The 19,808-nt window shown below is 41.1% G+C and overlaps 3 protein-coding genes across 3 annotated transcripts; 1 reads left to right on the forward strand and 2 right to left on the reverse strand.

The window, feature by feature from the left end:
• Positions 1-2: 2 nt before the first annotated feature.
• Positions 3-2,851, reverse strand: LOC135489676 (uncharacterized). Its single transcript, XM_064775150.1, has 3 exons — positions 1,979-2,851; positions 1,049-1,353; positions 3-549 (listed from the first exon to the last, which is right to left on the reverse strand). Exons 1-3 carry the CDS (start codon positions 2,490-2,492, stop codon positions 250-252), a joined length of 1,119 nt encoding a protein of 372 aa, XP_064631220.1. The 5' UTR covers positions 2,493-2,851; the 3' UTR covers positions 3-249.
• Positions 2,852-4,774: 1,923 nt separating this feature from the next.
• LOC135489574 (piggyBac transposable element-derived protein 4-like) lies at positions 4,775-8,080 on the reverse strand. Its single transcript, XM_064774975.1, has 3 exons — positions 5,917-8,080; positions 5,111-5,246; positions 4,775-4,987 (listed from the first exon to the last, which is right to left on the reverse strand). Exon 1 carries the CDS (start codon positions 7,977-7,979, stop codon positions 6,759-6,761), a length of 1,221 nt encoding a protein of 406 aa, XP_064631045.1. The 5' UTR covers positions 7,980-8,080; the 3' UTR covers positions 4,775-4,987; positions 5,111-5,246; positions 5,917-6,758.
• An 8,539-nt stretch (positions 8,081-16,619) lies between these two features.
• Positions 16,620-18,025, forward strand: LOC135489053 (uncharacterized). Its single transcript, XM_064774148.1, has 4 exons — positions 16,620-16,630; positions 16,788-16,851; positions 16,996-17,064; positions 17,317-18,025. Exon 4 carries the CDS (start codon positions 17,317-17,319, stop codon positions 17,842-17,844), a length of 528 nt encoding a protein of 175 aa, XP_064630218.1. The 5' UTR covers positions 16,620-16,630; positions 16,788-16,851; positions 16,996-17,064; the 3' UTR covers positions 17,845-18,025.
• The last annotated feature ends 1,783 nt before the right edge of the window (positions 18,026-19,808 follow it).

Genomic DNA, 19,808 nt, shown 5'->3' on the forward strand with positions numbered 1-19,808 from the left:
GTCCCAGCATTCTATTCCATTGTTGTGGTCAATACACACTTTGGAATGGAATAGAAATAGAATGCTGAGAATCTCTGGGAAGATTCATTTGAGGTAGGTTTCATCAAAATTGTTCAAATATCTTGAAAATCAGAACATTTCTGAAAAATGTGGACAAGGCTATTGTCAGTCCATGTCAGACTCTCAGTTTCAACTACATGTATGTATATTGATGAGCAGTTTTTCTTTCATTGCGGTGTTTCTTTTACGTTATTGGTTTTGGTATGGCCCATAGGTCGAAAATGGGGGAATATTAGAGAAAGACTGGCTTTTAACTCCAGTCTGCAAGGATGTATCTCGAGCTACATGTACCGGTGGCCGTTGTCGCTGCTGAACTGACGCTGCACTCTGGTAAGTGTGGCCATGATTCTGAGGTGCTGCCATGGTCATCGCAGGAGCTTGTGCAGCTGAACCATTCATGAACATCATCATCATCTCCATCATGCGTTGTTCATGTTTTTGCTCTTGAGCACGCATCTGCATGTCCATTTCTGCTCGCTTTGCCTCCATCTGAAAGAAAATACATAATTGTTTTAAAATACTCATGAAATTGAACAGAGTGCTTTTAGAAATAATGCCAATGTGTTTGGTAACATGAACTCTGCCAGTGATGTTTCTGGTTCAACTAAATTTGAAAATGACGTAAAGAGTATCTTAATTCTTATTGCCTTCACTAATAAATTCTTCCAACTAGGATACTCCTCGTCAGTATCAATACAGTATCAATTATTACTACATTATCCATGTACTTGTGTCTGACTACACGGGAAAGGCATGATAGTTGGGCCGGCATTTCTGAACATCAGACGACTTTGGTTTTACTATGCAATTTCCTTTGACATTGTTTGACCAAGTGAAGTGAAGAGACAAATTGTACCTTTCAGGCTGTTTGAAAACTGCATATTAGGTCACTGAATAGAAATTGCACTGTATCAATTATGCAGTTATGTCAATAAAGACTACCATAAATGACAAAAAATGCTTCACTCATGTTGTACTATGTTTATACCTGCTTCATTGTCTCCAAGCGGGCCTGCTCCATCTCCCTCTCTGCAGCAATTCGTCTTTCCTCCATAACTAGGAATTTGCCATCACTTTCTCTTTGACTTGATGTGAAGATATCAATGAGCCGACTCACATCTGCTGCTGCCAGGGACTTTTTACTAGATTTACCAGTACCAGGGTCTTGTTCAGGTTGCTTAAGCTTGCGCTTTTCCCTGGGCTTACTCACAATAGCAGTGGCACTAGCAACACTACTAGTACTAGTGTCAGGTGTGGGTTCATCACCATTTAGTTCTGGCAATGTCATGTCATCTGGAATAGGCAGAAATATACGTTTACTATTTTATCATGTCATGTACAATTATTTTAACAAAATACTTTTAAATAGGGCTTGCTTATCTTGAAATAGTAACCATTACATTTGATTTGAATTTTCTCAACATAGTGTTGAAACATTTTTCAGATTACTCCTTTATTTGAATTCCAACAGATAAGCTAAAAGGGAGCCTAACCCTAGTATTGAAAATCATAACTTGACAAGGCAAGTGGGATAAGTGTAAGATAAATGATGACGATCAATGTACTAAAGTTGTCAAAATAATTGAAATGAGAGACAGGAATTATGTACTAGAAAGAAGAACAGCTTTGGAATCTAGTTGCATGTTGAACAAATGGAACCTCTGGGTCATGTTCAAATGGGTCCCAAGGCTTGAACCAACAAGCATAACTGTATTTAATATTTAGTATTAAAAGTTAGTACGACAACGAACAAGAAATGGAATGTCAATGAGTAACGATAAATCAGGTTAGTTGGTTTTCAAACTGAAAGATCATCCGTAATTTACCGGTAGGGTACCCAAAAGACTGGTCCCTGCAAAAAAAATAAAAAGCATGGATTATACATGGAAAAGGCCTAAAAGTTAGCATTTTTTAGTACCTAAATCCGTCTGATTCCCAGCTCCTGATGATGTACTGGTATTATTCATATTGGCCTGTTGCTCTGCGAAGCTACAGCTGCCATCTTCGTCCGCGGGCTCCTCATCGTCGCCAGCCTCATCACTTCCCAAGTTTGAACTGCTTGGAGTTGGGCTCCTAACAGACAATCTCCCTGTCTGCAACAACACTGGGGGCGTACATGTTGGGCGATCCCCAATTATTGCATCTATTGGATCGAAAAACCGCCACATGTTGATCCTGCCACCAGCGCCAGACTTATTTACTCTTTTCAGCTCCTCCCTGTATTTTTCTTTTAGTCTCTTCATCTTGTTCTGACATTTCAATGCAGTCCTATCTTTGTAACCACGTATCTGCATACGTGCCGAGACCCTCTCGTACACTTTAGAGTTATGTTTGGCACCATCAAGTGCCCTCTGGATGGTACTGTCGCCCCATATTTCGATCAATACCGTAGTCTCCTGGTCGCTCCACGACGTCCCTCTATCATCAGCCATATCTGATTAACTAAACTGACGAAATAATTGATAAACTCGACAAAATCTCTCGATAAATTGAAGATGTCACAGCAATTTCTTTCCGCGGAAAATTTCATGCAAGGAACACGGCAGCTATTCCCGCGAATGACGTCACGCGAGTACCGTGTGCAAACCGGCTCGGAGCCAGTTCGCTTTTACACTCATAAATAAACCCTCCTCCACCGGCCTACACCGGCCTGCACCGACCCGAGACCGGCAATCGGAACCCGCCTCGGACCAGGAGGGTTCAGGACGGTAGGTTCGCTTTTACACGAGGGAAAATAAACCGGCTGGTACCTGAACTAGTCTCGATCCGGCTTGAACCCGCACCGTGTAAAAACGCCTTTAATTGTGTTAGTAGTAATTAAGATTGCATGCGTTTATTAGAACCAACTTGACCTGAACCAAGCTTTGTGTATTATATTCCGGCTGCCATCTTAGATATGCTTGGGCCTGCACTGTGTAGTGTATAAAAGATGACTTTGATGGGGTTTTTCTGTAAAAATATTGATGATTGTTTGCACCTCTATTATGTTTCAGCCCAGATACCAATTCATATAACATAGCTTTGTATGGCTGTGATTAGATTAGGTTTGCACTCAGGCAAAGACAAATAAAAGGCATTTTAAAAGGGCCTACTTCGTTATTCGTTGTGAAGAATGGTCGTCATTTGAAAATGCCATGCCCATTACTTATGTTGTGGTATGAAAGATTGGTGCCCTGTTGTACACAAATGAGACAAATACTAGTTGCAAAGAACAGGTCTTAACCTATAGTATATATAGGCAGGACAAATGTGTCCTATTGTAGACCTACCAAGATGAGACAGTTAGTTGCAAAAATCGACAGGTCACAACCTATGATATCATAGGCAGGACAACGGGTGTCTCATCCAGCTTAGGGTCTTGTAATTCCGGGAGTGAAGTTGAGACAACAGTCACCAAGGACATGTCACAACCTTTATTATCATAGGCAAGGGATGTAGTTGTCTCATCCAGCTTGAGGCCTTGTTATTCCGAGAGATGAGACAACAGTCACAGAGGACATTATATGTTACAACCTTTATTATCATAGGCAAGGGATGTAGTTGTCTCATCCCGCTTGAGGCCTTGTTATTAAGAGAGATGAGACAACAGTCACAGAGGACATTATGTCACAACCTATCTTTTATATCCAGGGGATGTAGGTGTCTCATCCAGCTTGGGGTCTTGTTATTCCGAGAGATGAGACAACAGTCACAGAGGACAACATATCAAGGCAGTACCAGTACACAAAAATTAAAAGTCATGATTTCAATGTACACAATATTATTATTATTAATTATTCACAATATACATTTAATTTACATTCAATAGACTCATACATTCAAAAAATAATAATACAAAGTTCACATCTTCATATTCCTTGCTATAGAAGTTTCAACTTTAACTTTCTTTTAATAAAAGTGACAGACAAATGAAGGTGCGCACTGTTCCTGTATAGTCCTCAATTTGGAAATGATGTTCATCAACTTGACTAAGAACGGTTCCAAGATAAACTTTTGAGTCCAATCTGAACAAACACGTGTCACCGACATTGAATATACCTTTTTCCTGATTTGTCAATGGATTTCTTGGACTTCTTGCGTTTACGACCAAAATATCGCTTATGACCGCCTGCACCAACTTTCGAATCCAACCGAGCTTTTTTCTGAGGAGGGAAGTCACCATCATCATTCCTAGTCAGGTCCACTTTGAGGACGAGTATACCTGGAATTGTAAAGGCGAGTGTAAACATAAGCCGCACTTACACCACCTGAAAATGGACCACCAATCTTGGTTCGGGAACCAATGCCGCACCATCGAAAATCCACCAAGCGCTTACACCAGCGCTGCAGCTAGTTATAAAATCCGGCTACAGATGGCGCGCAAACAATAAGCAGAACGCGGAAAGCCTTGGCAGAAAGCGCCATTTCGAAAGCGCCGCCTGGAGCCGAACCATCTAACTAGCTAATTGCCGAACCATTTGCGCGTACACCACGACAAAGCCGAGCTTTTAACAAGCCGGGCGAATTTGGACCATCAAGCTTGGTGGGACAAATTCGCTCGGCAATTTGTATCGGCAATGGATTGCCGAACCAATTTGTCGCGGCAATGTGGTGGTGTAAGTGCAATTGGTCCACCAATATTTCGTGGTGTAAGCGCAGCTATAATGGCAGTGGCTAAATGGGGGAGGGGGGGGGGGGGGTTAACTGGGGGTGGCTCCAACAGACACAGCTTCTATTCTAATTCAATTCTGACACTGACCAGTGTTGAATCTAGAGAAAGAAAGGAAGTATCCTACAGATGTCCACTTTTATTTCAATGTAGATTCAAATAATATTTAATTGCAATCAAAATAGCCTCGGAACTTACCATCAATCCAAAATCAGAGTAGTAATCACGCCTGTCTATAATGTCGGTTGCATTTCTGGTGACACATCTTGGAGGCTGAACCTGAAATAAAGAGTAATTTATTAGAATAGAATACATGCATACAAAGCATACGGGAATACAGTATAATGATTTCAATCATCTGTTTGTGAATACATAGATGAAGGGAAACATCGCTTAACTTACCATTTATCTTGTTCACTGCCGGATCAATGATGTCGACGTACTGGGCCTATATACATGTAGCCTCTCGAATCAACTAAAGCATCACATAAGCCGGATTAAGTCGAGAAGTTATCTGCAGTACACACCATGCAACCAGCTGAAATTAAAGAAAAAGGCATTTTAGTAACTGAAGGAATGTTTACCAGTCAAAAAAAGGCACTGTTTTGGAAACACCCTGTACAAAAATACAGCAACAAACTGGAATGTGGGTCAATGGGCGAGTTCATTTTGCTAACAGGTGGATGATATACCAAGAACTTTTCTATATTTGGCGAATTCTTAAGACTATATTTATCAATTACATCTGTAAAGATATTTTCAACATAAACTATGGTATATGCTAACTCATGGCTTGTTCATAAGCACGATCATGACTTATTATTGTACTATTACCCATGCTGTACCCCTTTCACCAAAATAGACCCGACCATCGAACTTCAAAACTCAACTATTTTTAGACATTTGTTCTTCAAATGCATTTTCTGCATGAATATACAGCAAACTAACATAAAATAGATATATATTTTAAAAGTAAAGATTTAAATGAATACTGGAAGTAACTCGTTTTGCTAAATAACGATCAAGGGAATTCGATGTTGTCCGATGAACTTGGCACCCCATCTCAATCTCCGTCTGCAAGTCGGCCATTTTGAATTTGAGCAGATCAAAGTTTGAGAAATTTCAGAATAAACGCACGATTCTGTACGAAACTGAAATGAGTTATGCAAAACAGCCGGGGTATTTATGATATATGATATTATGCCTACCTGGCTATCTAGTCTTGAAGAATTCCGAAATCTGTAACTTGTCGAAAAATCGATAAAAAGCATGGAAATCGCCACTGTTTCGTTAATTTTGGTCCAAATTTCATGAAATTTTCAAGCCGGGTGAATGGTCATGTAACACAACTTATGAGCCAATGAAAACCGTCGTATCTAATTCGAGCACGTGTACAGAAGCGCGCTGATGTTTGAACGATGCCAATGCATTAACCCTTTGGCTGAATGGGTATTGCGATAATGTGCGAGATGTGTATTGGCGACAATGTTTACATAGCGGTTAACAGGCTTTTCGCATGGACCAATCGTTGGGCAGCAGGCTAGTAGGCAGAATGGTTTATTTCGATGTCATGTTTAGGCTTAGCTGAAACAGCTGTGTAGAGTGCCTTTCCAAGCACACAACACACAAGTTATCTGTTGTGGCATCCTCAGGGATCACGGGCTCATGGCCCTGTCCATCCATTCTGGTAATCGGATTTCCCGCTCCGAAAGACCTCTTCCTCGTCCGACCACTGTATGTACCCACAGGCTGATGAATTACTTCCAAAAAGAACTCCTCAAAATCTCTCTTCCTCTTCCCTGGGGGGCTGTGATTGACAAAGAAGCCTTCTATGATATAGGCATTAAAGACTGCCCACATCAGACTCTTCCTGGAAATCCGATTGTACCAATGGTACGTCTTTCTTGATCTATCAATTTTTGTCATTTTGTCGTTGAGGTCAAAACCCCCCATGTACTTATTATAGTCCTCCACACTAGGATTGGCTGCTTTTTCTAAGGCCTCCCCCTGCTTGTAACGCCTGGTAACAGTCAACCCAGCTTGCTCTGGATCATGAATTGTCGACAAGTAATACACCACCCGATTGTCCTTCCAAGTTGTCACAACCATCCCAGTAACTGCATCCACTCTCCACTAGGAGATCACCTCGAGCCATTCTAGTTGCTTGAGGCTTGGTCTTCTTGAGAACATCTGGAAACTGCCTTCTGTTTGGTTGAACTGTACCACAGAAGTAAAGCTCCCTCTGCAGGGTATGGTACATCAGTGCAGGACTAGTATAAAACCTATCTATATAAATGTGATAGCCCTTCTGAGAGATGGGCTCTGTCAGGCTGAGGCATACTGTTTCCCCCAGGCCAACATTAGGATAGGCATCATTGTTCATATTCCTCCCCACATAAACCTCAAAGTTATAATTGTAGCCAGTCTTGCTCTCAGCTAGCATCCACACCTTGATACCCCACTTTACGGGCTTGTCTTTCATGTACTGTTTCATACCCAATCGGCCCTTGAATGGCACCATGCATTCATCTATAGCCATCTCTCTTTCTGGAACAAAGTTATCCATGAAAGCTTTCTTGAGATGTAACAGCAGAGGCTTCAGTTTATATAGTTTATCAGCTGTTTGGTCCTGGTCCCTTGCCTTGTCTTCATCACAAAAGTGCAAGTACCGCAAAATTTGCGTGAAGCGCCGACGCCCCATGATAAGGGAGAGCCCTGGAAATGACATCATGAAATTGTCCCTTTCATTATCCCACACACTCTCAATCCTACAATCTAAGTACTTCTCTATGAATAATAACATGCCAAAGAATGCCTTGAGTTCAGCAGTGGATTCAATCTCTTTCCATGCAGACTTGTTTGCGTCAGGGTCACGGTGTTTCTTACGACTGGCATTCAGATTGGTAAGGATTCTAATCTTGTCCAAGAAAGCATCATCAAAGAATAGTTGAAAATAATCAATAGCCAAACCATTGCCTGGGGGGTTTTGAATGGTAGGACCAGGGGTTTCCTCAAAGTTAACTCTATCAATAGGTTTCAAACGGTTCCTCCAATTCAAATCAGGAACATCTCCAACGTTGCCAGGGAAACCAAAAAAATCCTCATCTTCTTCATCATCACTGTCCAAAAACAGGTCCCCTAATCCGGCAAAAGGATCTACACGTACATTTGCATTGAGAAAGTTATTTCTGGGAGCAACGGCATCGTTATCTCCGTCGGAATCATCCCCAGAAGCATCAAAGTCCTGGCCACCAAAGTCAACATTCGCCATTTTTAAATCTCTTCAAATGTAAACAAACAAACTGTCACCAAAGTACTTATAAATCGCTCAAATCTCGATCTAAATCCACAAACTAAACGGCAAATCGAAGTGTCAGCCATTATCATTGCAAATAACGCGAGAACTCGCGATGTCCGTGACTACGCAGTTAGTGGGATTGGCGCGAAATTCAAATAGATCGTCAGCCCGGTAAACCGGGAAGTGGTGGTGAAAAAGTTAAAAAATCATTACAAACATGACTCATGATAAGACAATATACCATGTCTTCAATTATTGCGATGTATCAGCAACATTATACGATAGGCCTACACTTACACGTGTTCTCTCCCTTCTTTTTAAGTAGTCGGATGGCCGTGATTGCACTGCTGGCTCCTGCGCTGCTGGCTCCTCCGACATGTCAAAAGGTGGGGGTCCAGAAGGCTTAGCTGTCTGAGCAGAGTCATATATTGTCGGCACTGCATCCGACTTCTACTTCCAAGTTCTGGAATAAAAAAACAAAAATGCTTCCAGCACTGTACATTTTAAATCAATGGCAATGGGTGAGGTCAAATGTCGAGTTTAGTTGAGTTCAGTTAACTCAACTCTAGTTAACCTCTTCAGTACCAGGGCTAAATGTCCCCAGAATACCAGGGTATTTTTGGCATTTTTCAAGATTTGATATAGTTTGTTTGTAAAATCCGTAGCAACCAAATCTTTGGAGATAGACCCAATAAAGTATACATTTTTGGAAAGGGGAAAGATAGGGCTATCGATTGGTATTGGTTGCTAGCTCGTATCTGTAAATTGGTGATCAATTACCAATATCGATTGATTGGTTTTTTGATTTTTGTGATTTTCATAATGAAACAATGATTTTTTTTGTAAACTATGACTTCTTTTATTCCTTCCTGAACAAAGAATCATTATTGATAGGTCTGATCAACAGGTGATTGGTTGCATATCGATTACTGATCAATAACCAATCAGTCCAGAAATGAGCAGATTTCTTACGTTTTCTTCACTCTATCAGCACATATCTTCACTACATATGGACAGGACATCCATCCTTCTTCACTCCTAGCTGATCAGTGATTGATCGATTATTGATCAGTGATCGATAAGTGATCGATAAGTGATTGGTTTCCTGATTTTGGCGGGATTTCAGCCTGATTTTTTACACTTTTTAGTCCACATCAAATGCCAAACTTATTGACAGTCCAGACAGTCCTTACACTTCCCAGTATCTACGTTTGGTGTGGTAAACTTCGAAGCATTCCTCAATGCACAGCCCTGGCTGACTCGGACATTGTGCACAGATGAACTTGCTGACACGACGGATGCCTCTTGAGGAGCAAACTTTGCATCTTGCAACAGGTTTTTTCCACGTGTCGCTGTCAGGTTTCCTTGATATAAAGTGACGTTCAGTCAGACGAATGACCGTTTCAACTCTCTGGTCGTCAGCAGCAGCAGCTTGTTGATCATGGTCTCCGGGGAAGACAAGGGATGCAATGACCTGAAAGATGAAGAAGACAAATGTAACACATGTTGTATCTGTCATAAACATTGTTCCTTTTTTTCTCAAGGAATCTCGAACATACATCACGTGAGAAGTTCAGGAATGGCTTCTTGTTTCCGTCTTTCTGGTAGACGATGTGGGCATTGAGTAGAGCAACTTGTATCAGGTGAAACGTCAGCTTTTTGTACCACTTCACCGTCTTTCTGGCTGCATTGTAGGGTTTTATAATGTGCGCATTGGTCAAGGAAAGTATATGATAAGATATGATTAGAAATTGAGAGGTATAAAAGTTATTGAACCTGTACTTTTACTATTTTGTAAAGGATATTTGATCTTGAAAATCAACACCACCCATTGAAACATTGTAGTCGGTGACTGCTACTGGCTTCCGAAGTCTTGGGGCATCGTTGCGTCATTGACCTGGAGCTCTGACGGGGACAGTTTCCTCAGTATGGATTGTGCTCAGCATGTGGACCACCTTCTTGTCACGGAACTTTATACACAAGAGTTGGTCAGAACGCCATCCTCTTGTCTCTCCAGCTGGAATGTTGGTGTTCCGAATCATTCTGTCGAGGTAGTTCTTGTGCATCGTTCCACAAGCATTTGTTTCTCTGTAATGGAGGTACGCAAACAACCTGTGCGTAGTGTAGAAATTATCTACGTTAAGCTTGTACCCTTGATCTAGAATTGGAAGCATCAGATAAACGACCATCTTCTCCGGCTTGTTGAAGTCAGCAATTGTCCGAGGGAGAGCGTTCTGCAAGTCGTGAGTAGGATCCTCTCTACCAGAGTAGATTCGCATGCGGAAGGTGTACCCAGATGAGGATTCGCAGAGCAAATAGATCTTTATCCCAAACCGTGCACGCTTCAAAGGGATATACTGGCAAAAAACCAGCCTTCCCTTCCACAGAAGTAGGGACTCATCAATTGCAATGTTCGCCGATGGGGTGTAAATTTCTTGGAAGACGTCAGAGAGGTGGGTGAGGAGGGGGCGTAGTTTGTAGAGACGATCACGGTTCGGGTCGTTTCGATTTGGCTCATTTGCAGTTTCATTCAAGTGGAAGAACTTTAGAATCAATTGAAACCTATTTCGTGACATGATCTGTCCGAAGATAGGGGTTCTGTACAGAGGATCTGTAGACCAATATAAATGAATCACTGGCTTCCTTATGATTCCCATGAGCAAAACCAGTCCCATGAACCTCTTCATTTCTGACCTGTCGACATCCCTCCAGGCACGGACAAGAGACTGAGGGGGTACAGCATCTCTACCCCCCCCCCCTTGCCATCAATGAATTCGGTCGCATACAGATTGGTTTGGGCAACGATGTGATCTATGATGTTATTACCAATGAACAGTTCAAAGTAGTTTATTGGCTCGAAATTTTGGGTGTTGACATGTATACCATGATTACCAGTAAATGCGTGGACAGTCGGTGGTTGCATCGCCGCCGGCCTCCAATTTAGATCTGGAATGACCCAATCGTCACCACCATCAGATCTGTCGCTGTCATCATCCCCATCACTAGGACCACCATCGCCGTCATCATCCCCATCACCAGAACCATCATCTCCATCGTCGTCAACATCCCCTTCATCAGGACCATCATCTCCATCGTCGTCAACATTCAAATCACCAGGACCATCATTTCCGTCATCATCATCAACCGGCTCATCTTCATCAGAATCAGGGACAGGAAGGGGCATGCGTACAGTTCCACGACGTCCTCCAAAGTGTGGACGAACAGGAGAGGCCTTAGCCTCAGTTGTAGGCCTTCTGGTGCTTGGGGCCGGGGTGGAGGTGCTTGGGACCGGGGTGGACGTACTGGCGACTGGGGTGGAGGTGCTCGCCCCCGGGGTTGAAATTAGTCGGGCAAGAGGAATGAGGTCTTCTGGATCCCACTCATCATCACTAAAATCATCAAAATTGGCATCTCTGCCTGCGCGATCATCATCCAAATCATCATGCATAACATCATTCGGTAGACGCAAATCAGTATCATCAAGGTCGTCATCACCTTCAAGATTCTCCTCCCCACTGCTCTCATACTCTTGGGAGTCCTCCAAAATACGAGAAACAGCCTCATCTAACCCAAACTTGCGCCTACTCATATCTACATGTAACAGAAAACGATTCGAAAATGTTCCACCACGTGGTAAAATTGGTTTGACTTGCCCTGTGTATAACTGTGTATAGAGCTGGCATACAGCCGCCAAAACCCAAAACCGAGGCACCATCTATCCAGGCAAAGGTGTAACTGGCCCTAACGAACATCAAACACGGTAAAACAAGGAATAGTTGGGCGTACCAGGCTCAAGAGAAACAAATTCTTTTGCGACCGACTTGTCGGTCGCTGGTGAAAAACCTTATTTGAGAACGACCGACTTGTCGGTCGCCAGTATTTAAGAGGTTAACTCAACTCTTATCCTTTTTCAACCCAAGATTTGACCTCCCCCTTCGAGTTAGATCATCCATGGATAATCAGAGGGTTAACCCAAAGTTTACTCCGAGTAAACTCAGATTAATGAGAAAAGATTACTCTGGGATTGAATCAATCTTAGCAAACAGCCAGTTTCAAACTTCAAATCATTACAAATTACACTAAAGTTGAGTTATCCCCTAGGAGTTAACTCGGAGTTAACCTCGTGAGAGGTCAAGTCTTGGACTAAGAACGTTTTGTTCAGAAAGGAAGCAGCCATGATTTTCATGCCAGTTTTTCAAGCTGTAGCTGCAAACAGAAGAGAAGAAAACCATGTAAGGAGGCCTGCTTTTAGCAGTGAACCAGTTTATAAACATTTGAGATTATCCGAGGACCAGTTTGAGGTCATAGCAGGGGGATACCATGCATGGAGTAACCATGGCAACATGTTTTACGAAACTTCACGGAAGAGGATGGAGACATTTTTACTTTATCTTGCATCTGGGGGATACCACCGTCAATTTGGGTACACTCAGGGGATTAGCAAATCAACTGCCGTATTACATGGAAGGGAAGTAGTAAATTTTTTCATGGACAATTGTCACCGATATGTTGCTTTCCCTCCAGCAAATCAACTTCAACAGTTGAGCACTGTTCTTGTGGATGTCGACGGTGTTGAAAAGCATGTAATCCTGTATATCGATGGTGTCATCATTAAGGTGCAGGGTCCTGACCATGGAGGAGACGCCTATTTCTGTGGCCGGAATGGCAAGTCATGCGATTCCATTAATGCACAATACATCGACGATAAACATGGACGGATTCGCTATATCCTGACTGGACTCCCTGGATCTACCCACGACAAAACAGCAGCCGAGTGGTCCCAGGAGCTTATTGAATTCCTTGATCAACTACAACAAAATTATGTTGTTCAAGGTGATGCTGCATATAGGAACCTTCATCCCAATATTGTGCATCCCTTTACTGGACGCAACTTGACCCTTAAAAAGCCGAATTAATCAGGATTTTTCATATTTTTTCAGAGTAAGGTAAAGCATATTTTATTTTATTTTTAGGGCAAAGCAGACTGGTTGAAATATATTAAATGTATACATTTCCTGAAATGGTATTCGTTGTAGTCTCTGAAAAAAATTATTTTGTTAGTAATTTACATGTTCATGCATTATTAATTAGTGCTATTAGCATAAATTGTTAACGATAAACATAAAAAAATTACTTTACTTTGAAATTACTCACTCTTCTTGTCTTTTTCTTCCTGTTTTTTCACTTGAAACATATTGTAAATGATCCTGACTGTCCTGTGTAGCAAGGAAATTGTCATAGCACATCCAAAAAAAGTTTTATGAGTGTTTTATATCCACTATACTGTGACGCCCGAGGCGTCCAAAAATGTAAAATAATCCAAAACGTCAATAACATGAAACTGTCTTTGAAAACCTCACAATATTTACACCAGAATGATTAGAAACACACTCCTACTACTCCTACTGTCCATACAAAGCTCCAAACTCCTCCCTATGATAGTCATCATGACATCCATCCCTGCAGAGGCGCGTCCTACATGGTTCACAACCAAAGACCGTTTCAACACGTCTGGCAGCTGCTCCATTTCCCAGACAACAAAAGTGACATCTACCCCTCTTCATATCATTCTTGTCAGCCAGGTTGACAGATTTGTGCTCTTTCCTCAACAAGAGTCCTGGTGAAGCAATCAGTGGTCTACGGCCAAGCAATTTCTTGCAAGTGAAATTGCCACACAGACTATGGATAATCTGACAACCGAACATCTTCACTGACAGGGGAGGGGCTTGACAGCTTTCTGAGGCATGGGGTTGTTGATCAGAAAGAAGCTCTGCTTGTAAATGATGTAACTATTTACCAAGGCAGCATTGAGAAAGTTGAGGAAGAGCCTCACCCACCACCTTCTAGATTTCCTGTCGGTGGCATATATATATATTTATTTCGTACTTATGTACAGAATTACAGAGTAAGTTTGTGCGAAGTGCCAAGTGCAGTGCAATTTTCAGACTACTAATAAGCTAACATTGTTATTAACTAGTTAATGCACAAGAAGTTAATAATGTCATTACATTCCTCCTTATTTAAGATATTAGACTCGTTGTCTCTCATATATAATAGTTCACGAATTTGAAGACCTACTGGGACAACATTATTATTATAGGTAACATTAATCTTAGTCAGTGAGACATCCTTATTCCATTTGCTAAAACGATTGATTTCATATTTACTGCACAGAAGGTTAAATGATTTTCCTAAAGCAGAACGACAACCTTTCACACAAAGTGACTTACAGAGAGAAATATACACATTATCAGATTTAAAAAGCACATCAAAATATCTAATAAATCTTTTTTCAACCTGGGCTTGAATACAACAATCATTTACAATCGATGGAAGGAGCTCATTATGGGTGCGATATGGTAAGAACATTAATAAACGGATACACTTCCTCCATGCTATATACAAATTCTGCACAAAAGGTGTGGAGAGATACCAGCTTTGAAAACCATATAATGACATACAATAACTTTTGAACAGGCGATATTTTACATCAGGATTAGTATAACGAAATTGTGATAATAACATGTTTGTTCTCTTATATAAATCATTGACAGAGGCTTGAATTTTTTGCTGCATAATATTCATCCCGAGTAAAATTCCTAAATGCACTTCTGATAGTGATGGTCTTAACACAGTCCCTTCAAATTCAATGTGAACATTAACTACTTCTCCAAAAACAAGGAGTTTCGTTTTCGTTGCATTAAATGTTATATTAAATTCTATTGTAAAGCTAGAGGCAATCTTAAGCATCTTTTTTAAAGCACTAACTGTAGGAGATAAAATAATAATATCATCTGCATAAGCAAATGCGCCACAAAAAATTTAACCAACATAACATCCTAAACCTGATTTCCTTAGAGAGATTAAAAGTTCATCTAAATAAATCTATATTATAAGAGAGAAGACCGTTTCTTGCGCACACTCCTTCTGAAGATTGGCCATGCTTAGGCTGTGACACTCCATACCAATACAACGTTTGTTGGTTACACTGGGTTGTTTGCGGGAAAAAAATGCAATATTTTGACTTTAGGGGGTCACAATAAGGGTTTTAATTTTGACCACTCAATTCTCCCAACTCCCAACACCAAACTCAGGGACATGGTTTGGGGTATTGTTTGGGGTATTTCATAAAGTGCAATTGCAATGGGGCCTTTCTTGGAAACTGGGGGATCGTGATGTTTTACGTTAGCCTTACAGTCATGATTGCCTGTGGTTTTTTGTTCAAAACATCATTATTAGTGTTAGAAGCTGATATGATAAGCTGATATGATAGGATCACGCTCTGGAAATAACTATGGAGAGTGGACTTTTTAGGTACTACCCCTTTGTGTGCCCCATTCTATTTTTAACTCATGATGTGATCAACTAAGGGACATGGTTTGGGATATTTCATAAAAAGCGTCGGGGAAAAAACGTGTGTTGAAAGGCCGTTTTGAAAGTCGGTTCTTTTAGTGTCTTAGGTGAGTGTCTACATAAATAACTTACACTATATATATAAAAATATCAGGAATAAAGCACCATGCAAATAGGTGTGCATCCTTACATGCATAGATTGGCCTTGGCTGTCCTGCATTTTCTGCAAAACAAACCACTGTTGACAGTTGACTGCACGTCTGCAATATACACAATGTTGGGTATCCGATTCGCGGACAACTTAGAAAGTCATCAAATTCTCTGCCAAGAAAACCTCTCTCAACATATCCTTATGACTTTTCATGTACTTTATAATCATACACCTGTCCTCAAAAATATCTTTCACGAATCAACTTGGGAAATTTTGACTTTGAAGCAAATTTTGGAGCGTGTCTACCAAGTCATGTTCGCAAAGTACGTTCACAAACGAAAATCTTCTGGGACCTCAGCGCCTCTACCGGTAGCCGGTCGTACTAGGCTTGATATTGTATGAGATTTCGTTTGTGAAGGGTCATCCTAAACAGCGTCCACCAGCGTCCACCAGCGTCCACCAGGTTTCAAAGTTATCAAAATTATATTTTCTTGACATAAATCAATAAAATAGGTTATTTAAAACATATTCTGCAAGTTTTATTGCAATATATTGAAAAATAAGTGAATTATCTGTGCTAGAAGTCAGACCCATCATGCCCGATAAAATCCGGGAACGTGCTTTGTGAACATGACTTGGTAGACACGATCCAAATTTGCTCCAAAGTCGAAATTTCCCCAAGTTGATTCGTAAAAGATATTTTTGAGGACGGGTGTATGATTATAAAGTACATGAAAAGTCATAAGGTTGAGAGAGTTTTCTTGGCAGAGAATTTGATGACTTTCTAAGTTGTACTATATAGCCTATGCATCCGTGCATGCATGTACATTGTGCAGTACATGTGTAGTGTACTTTCGGCCTACCTTGCACTGCCACTGGACTGGTACTGGCACATGATTAGTAATCTTCTTCCTAATCCTCATTTATTCCAACTTCAATTTATGTAATACAACACCTAACACAAAATCGAAGAAGTTCTCATGTACTCATTTTTCTTTTACTACAGCTCCATCAGTTTCATCAGTCAACCCACTTGAATTAAGTACCGCCAACTGCCAGGCCACGCTCTTTAAGACTCCTACCAACAATCATCACACGATTAACCACAGCACAGTGTGAGGTAAGTAAACTTCACCATGTAGGCCAACATTCAGGCATAAAATCGTAATATAGATATCAGAAGGCGCTTGGACAATATCATCATGAGTAATCGCTTCCGACCCAGCCATGCCTCAGTATTTTCAAAATTCATTTATTCTGACATTTTCCCTTTTCAGTTCCACCATCACCAGTTTTTACCATCATCATCATCCTGCTGCTGTCTCACCATTATCTACCATAGTAAGTATCAATGACCAAACACATCCGAGGACATCTTCGCAGAAGGTGCTCAGCAGACAATATCAGCATGAGTAATAGGCCTACACCCTTGCCTATGTATGTGAGCTTTCCAAAATTCCATATTCTCTCATTTTCCCTTTTCAGTTCCATCATCACCAGTTTTCACCCATTATTCAACACCATCAGCCACCTACTTCACTATTATCTACCATAGTAAGTATCAATGACCTGACACAAGTCGGGACACCTTCGCAGGATGAACTTCTCTTCCAACAAATTAGTGCTATCATCTCAAACATTGTGCCTAACCATGACCAGTATCATACGATTCAGTACAAGAAGAAGCATTCAAAACTATTCATCCAATTTGCAAAAATGTCCTCCGAGCCTGCCATTTTAATCTACTATTATGTGCTTTTACCACACACTAGCCTAGCTTTACACAATAGCCTCTTTCCTTTACAGATGACTTCACACGCAGCACAGGCCGTTTTAAACCAACTGAAGGACTTGGAGGAAATGACAAATGAGAAGTTGTCCTATGCCCAGGTAATTCTGCTCGAAAAAAAAGAACCATTGGCAGCTGCTAAAATTGCCGTTGCACGCCACACCCTGACCAATCGTATACAGACTGTCACTGCTAAAGCAGTACACCTCAAGTGCTTGATTACCAACCAGCCTAAACCAGTAACAATTTCAAAACCAAGTCCAAATAAACGCCCAGCACTGACTCTACCGCCAACAACGCCATCCCCCAAGAAAGTCCCTCTTCAACTGAAAGCGTCGACACCATCAAAAGTTACTGTCGAGTCATCCACTAAAGAGAAAACCCCTCCTGCCACTGACAACCTATTCGATGACGCCTTGGATGATTCAACGCTGTCACAGATCAGCATGGACAGCTCAGAAACAGATTTTCCCTTAACAGCCACACAACCCGAAGATGACTCAGCTGATGATGATAAGACAAAGTTAAAATCCCTCTTGGAGTAGAAAGCAAGGGTGTACATTGATTGCACCCCAACAGTGTTACTCTGAACACTTACTGACTGCTGCCGCTTAAATACTGCTGATTATATTGCCAGTGCTTCATGTTAACAGGTCGTCACTGTGCCAACAACAATCCTCCTGGACTTTTAACCTTTCGTACTAGGCTTACCTTCTCCACGACCCATCTGCTGTACAGACAATCACTATTTTGTATAAAAATAGGTAAATAAACATTGTTTTAGTCAACATAATTAGTATTTCTTCTCTTTCTTTTCCTTCAGTCCTGCCCTCAACTTCCCCACGGAATTCCTCAACACCCTTGATGTTTCAGGCCTTCCACCACACAAACTCCTCCTCAAAGTAGGCTGCCCAATCATTATACTTCGCTCACTAAACCCGCCTCACATCACCAATGGCACTCGATGCACACTATTGAAACCACACCGAAATGTCCTAGAAGTACGAATATCGAACGGTCCATAAGCAGGAAGAACAGCTCTCATACCACGGATACCCCTGGCACCCTCAGACAGTGACCTCCCATTCAAATTCAAAAGGCTGCAGTTTCCCATTCGTCCCTGTTTTGCGATGACCATTAACAAGTCCCAAGGGCAAACCTTCAAACACATCGGCATCGACTTGAGCACACCCGTCTTCTCGCATGGAATGTTATACGTTGCCATGTCAAGAGTTTGCAGTGCCAAGAACTTGGTCATCAACACCCCCAACACCCAAACCAGAAACGTCGTCTACCCAGAGGTTCTTCAGCACCAACAATAACATCCATAACAATCGGTCAATAATATAATTCCTCCTCCTCGTCAACCAAATGCCTTCACTTCCTCTTCATCAAACAAGAGTGCCTTTAGGCAGTTTCATTATGTACTGTCATAGCAACATATTCAAATGGTATTATTGTAATTTTTTTGCATTTGTGCTATGTATTGTATATATTTTCTGTTTCTGTAAATAAATTTCATTTCATTTCATTTCAATTCTGTTCCATTTCATTTCAACAACATACCCACGACTGGGTACTTTGCTAGTACTAAATAAAACGGGTGACAATACCCCACCTTGCTTTACACCATTCCTCGCAGAGAATTCTCTCGAAACACTTCTCCCCCATTGGACAACCATTTTCTGTTGTGTGTACGTCATAGCAAGAAAACGTGCAACTAAGGGACATAATCCTTTTTTTGTCAGAAGCCGAAATAATTTGACAAAATGCACAGAATCAAACGCCTTGCTCGCATCCAACATGACACAGTATACATTTGTGCCCCGACTATTGTAATATTCAATGATCTCATTAACTACTGAATTACATGAAGCAGTTGACAAACCCTGTTTAAAACCAAATTGACCATCTGTTGTTGATAAAACATCCTGATGCTTTCTCAAAAACACATAATCTAATATTTTACTTACAATGCTAATCAATGATATTCCTCGGTAATTATCAGAAGTATTTAAAGATTTCCTTGTGTTCTTAGGTATAGGAATAATAGTTGTTTTTGAGAAGGCATTTACACTATGACCATGTTTTATCATAGATGACAAAAGCAAAGATATATATACATGAAGTCTTTGTGAACCATGAATAAAATTATCAGATGTTAACCCTGGAGTGCAGTCCCGTTTTCCACTCTTCAGACACTTAATACCCAGCGCAACATCCTCGAAACTAATTGTATGGTTAGAACTACATTGGCCAGTACAACACTTTTCCCTGATACCTACATCAAATTCCCGCTTTAGGGTATTCATATCTTCCTCTGAATATGAAACACTGTTCTAAATTCGTTCAAATTTCTCTTTAAAAACTCTGCACTACTTTTCAAGGTCACAGAGGTCAAATGGCGTAAATTTGCCGTTTGAGTGTAACTGGGGCACGTTTCTTAACCAATAAAGCTATGAACTTGAAATTTGGTGCACCTGATTCCCTACATCATTTAACCTCTGAC

This window comes from Lineus longissimus, chromosome 6 (genome assembly GCF_910592395.1).
Source record: "Lineus longissimus chromosome 6, tnLinLong1.2, whole genome shotgun sequence".
NCBI lineage: Eukaryota > Metazoa > Nemertea > Pilidiophora > Heteronemertea > Lineidae > Lineus > Lineus longissimus.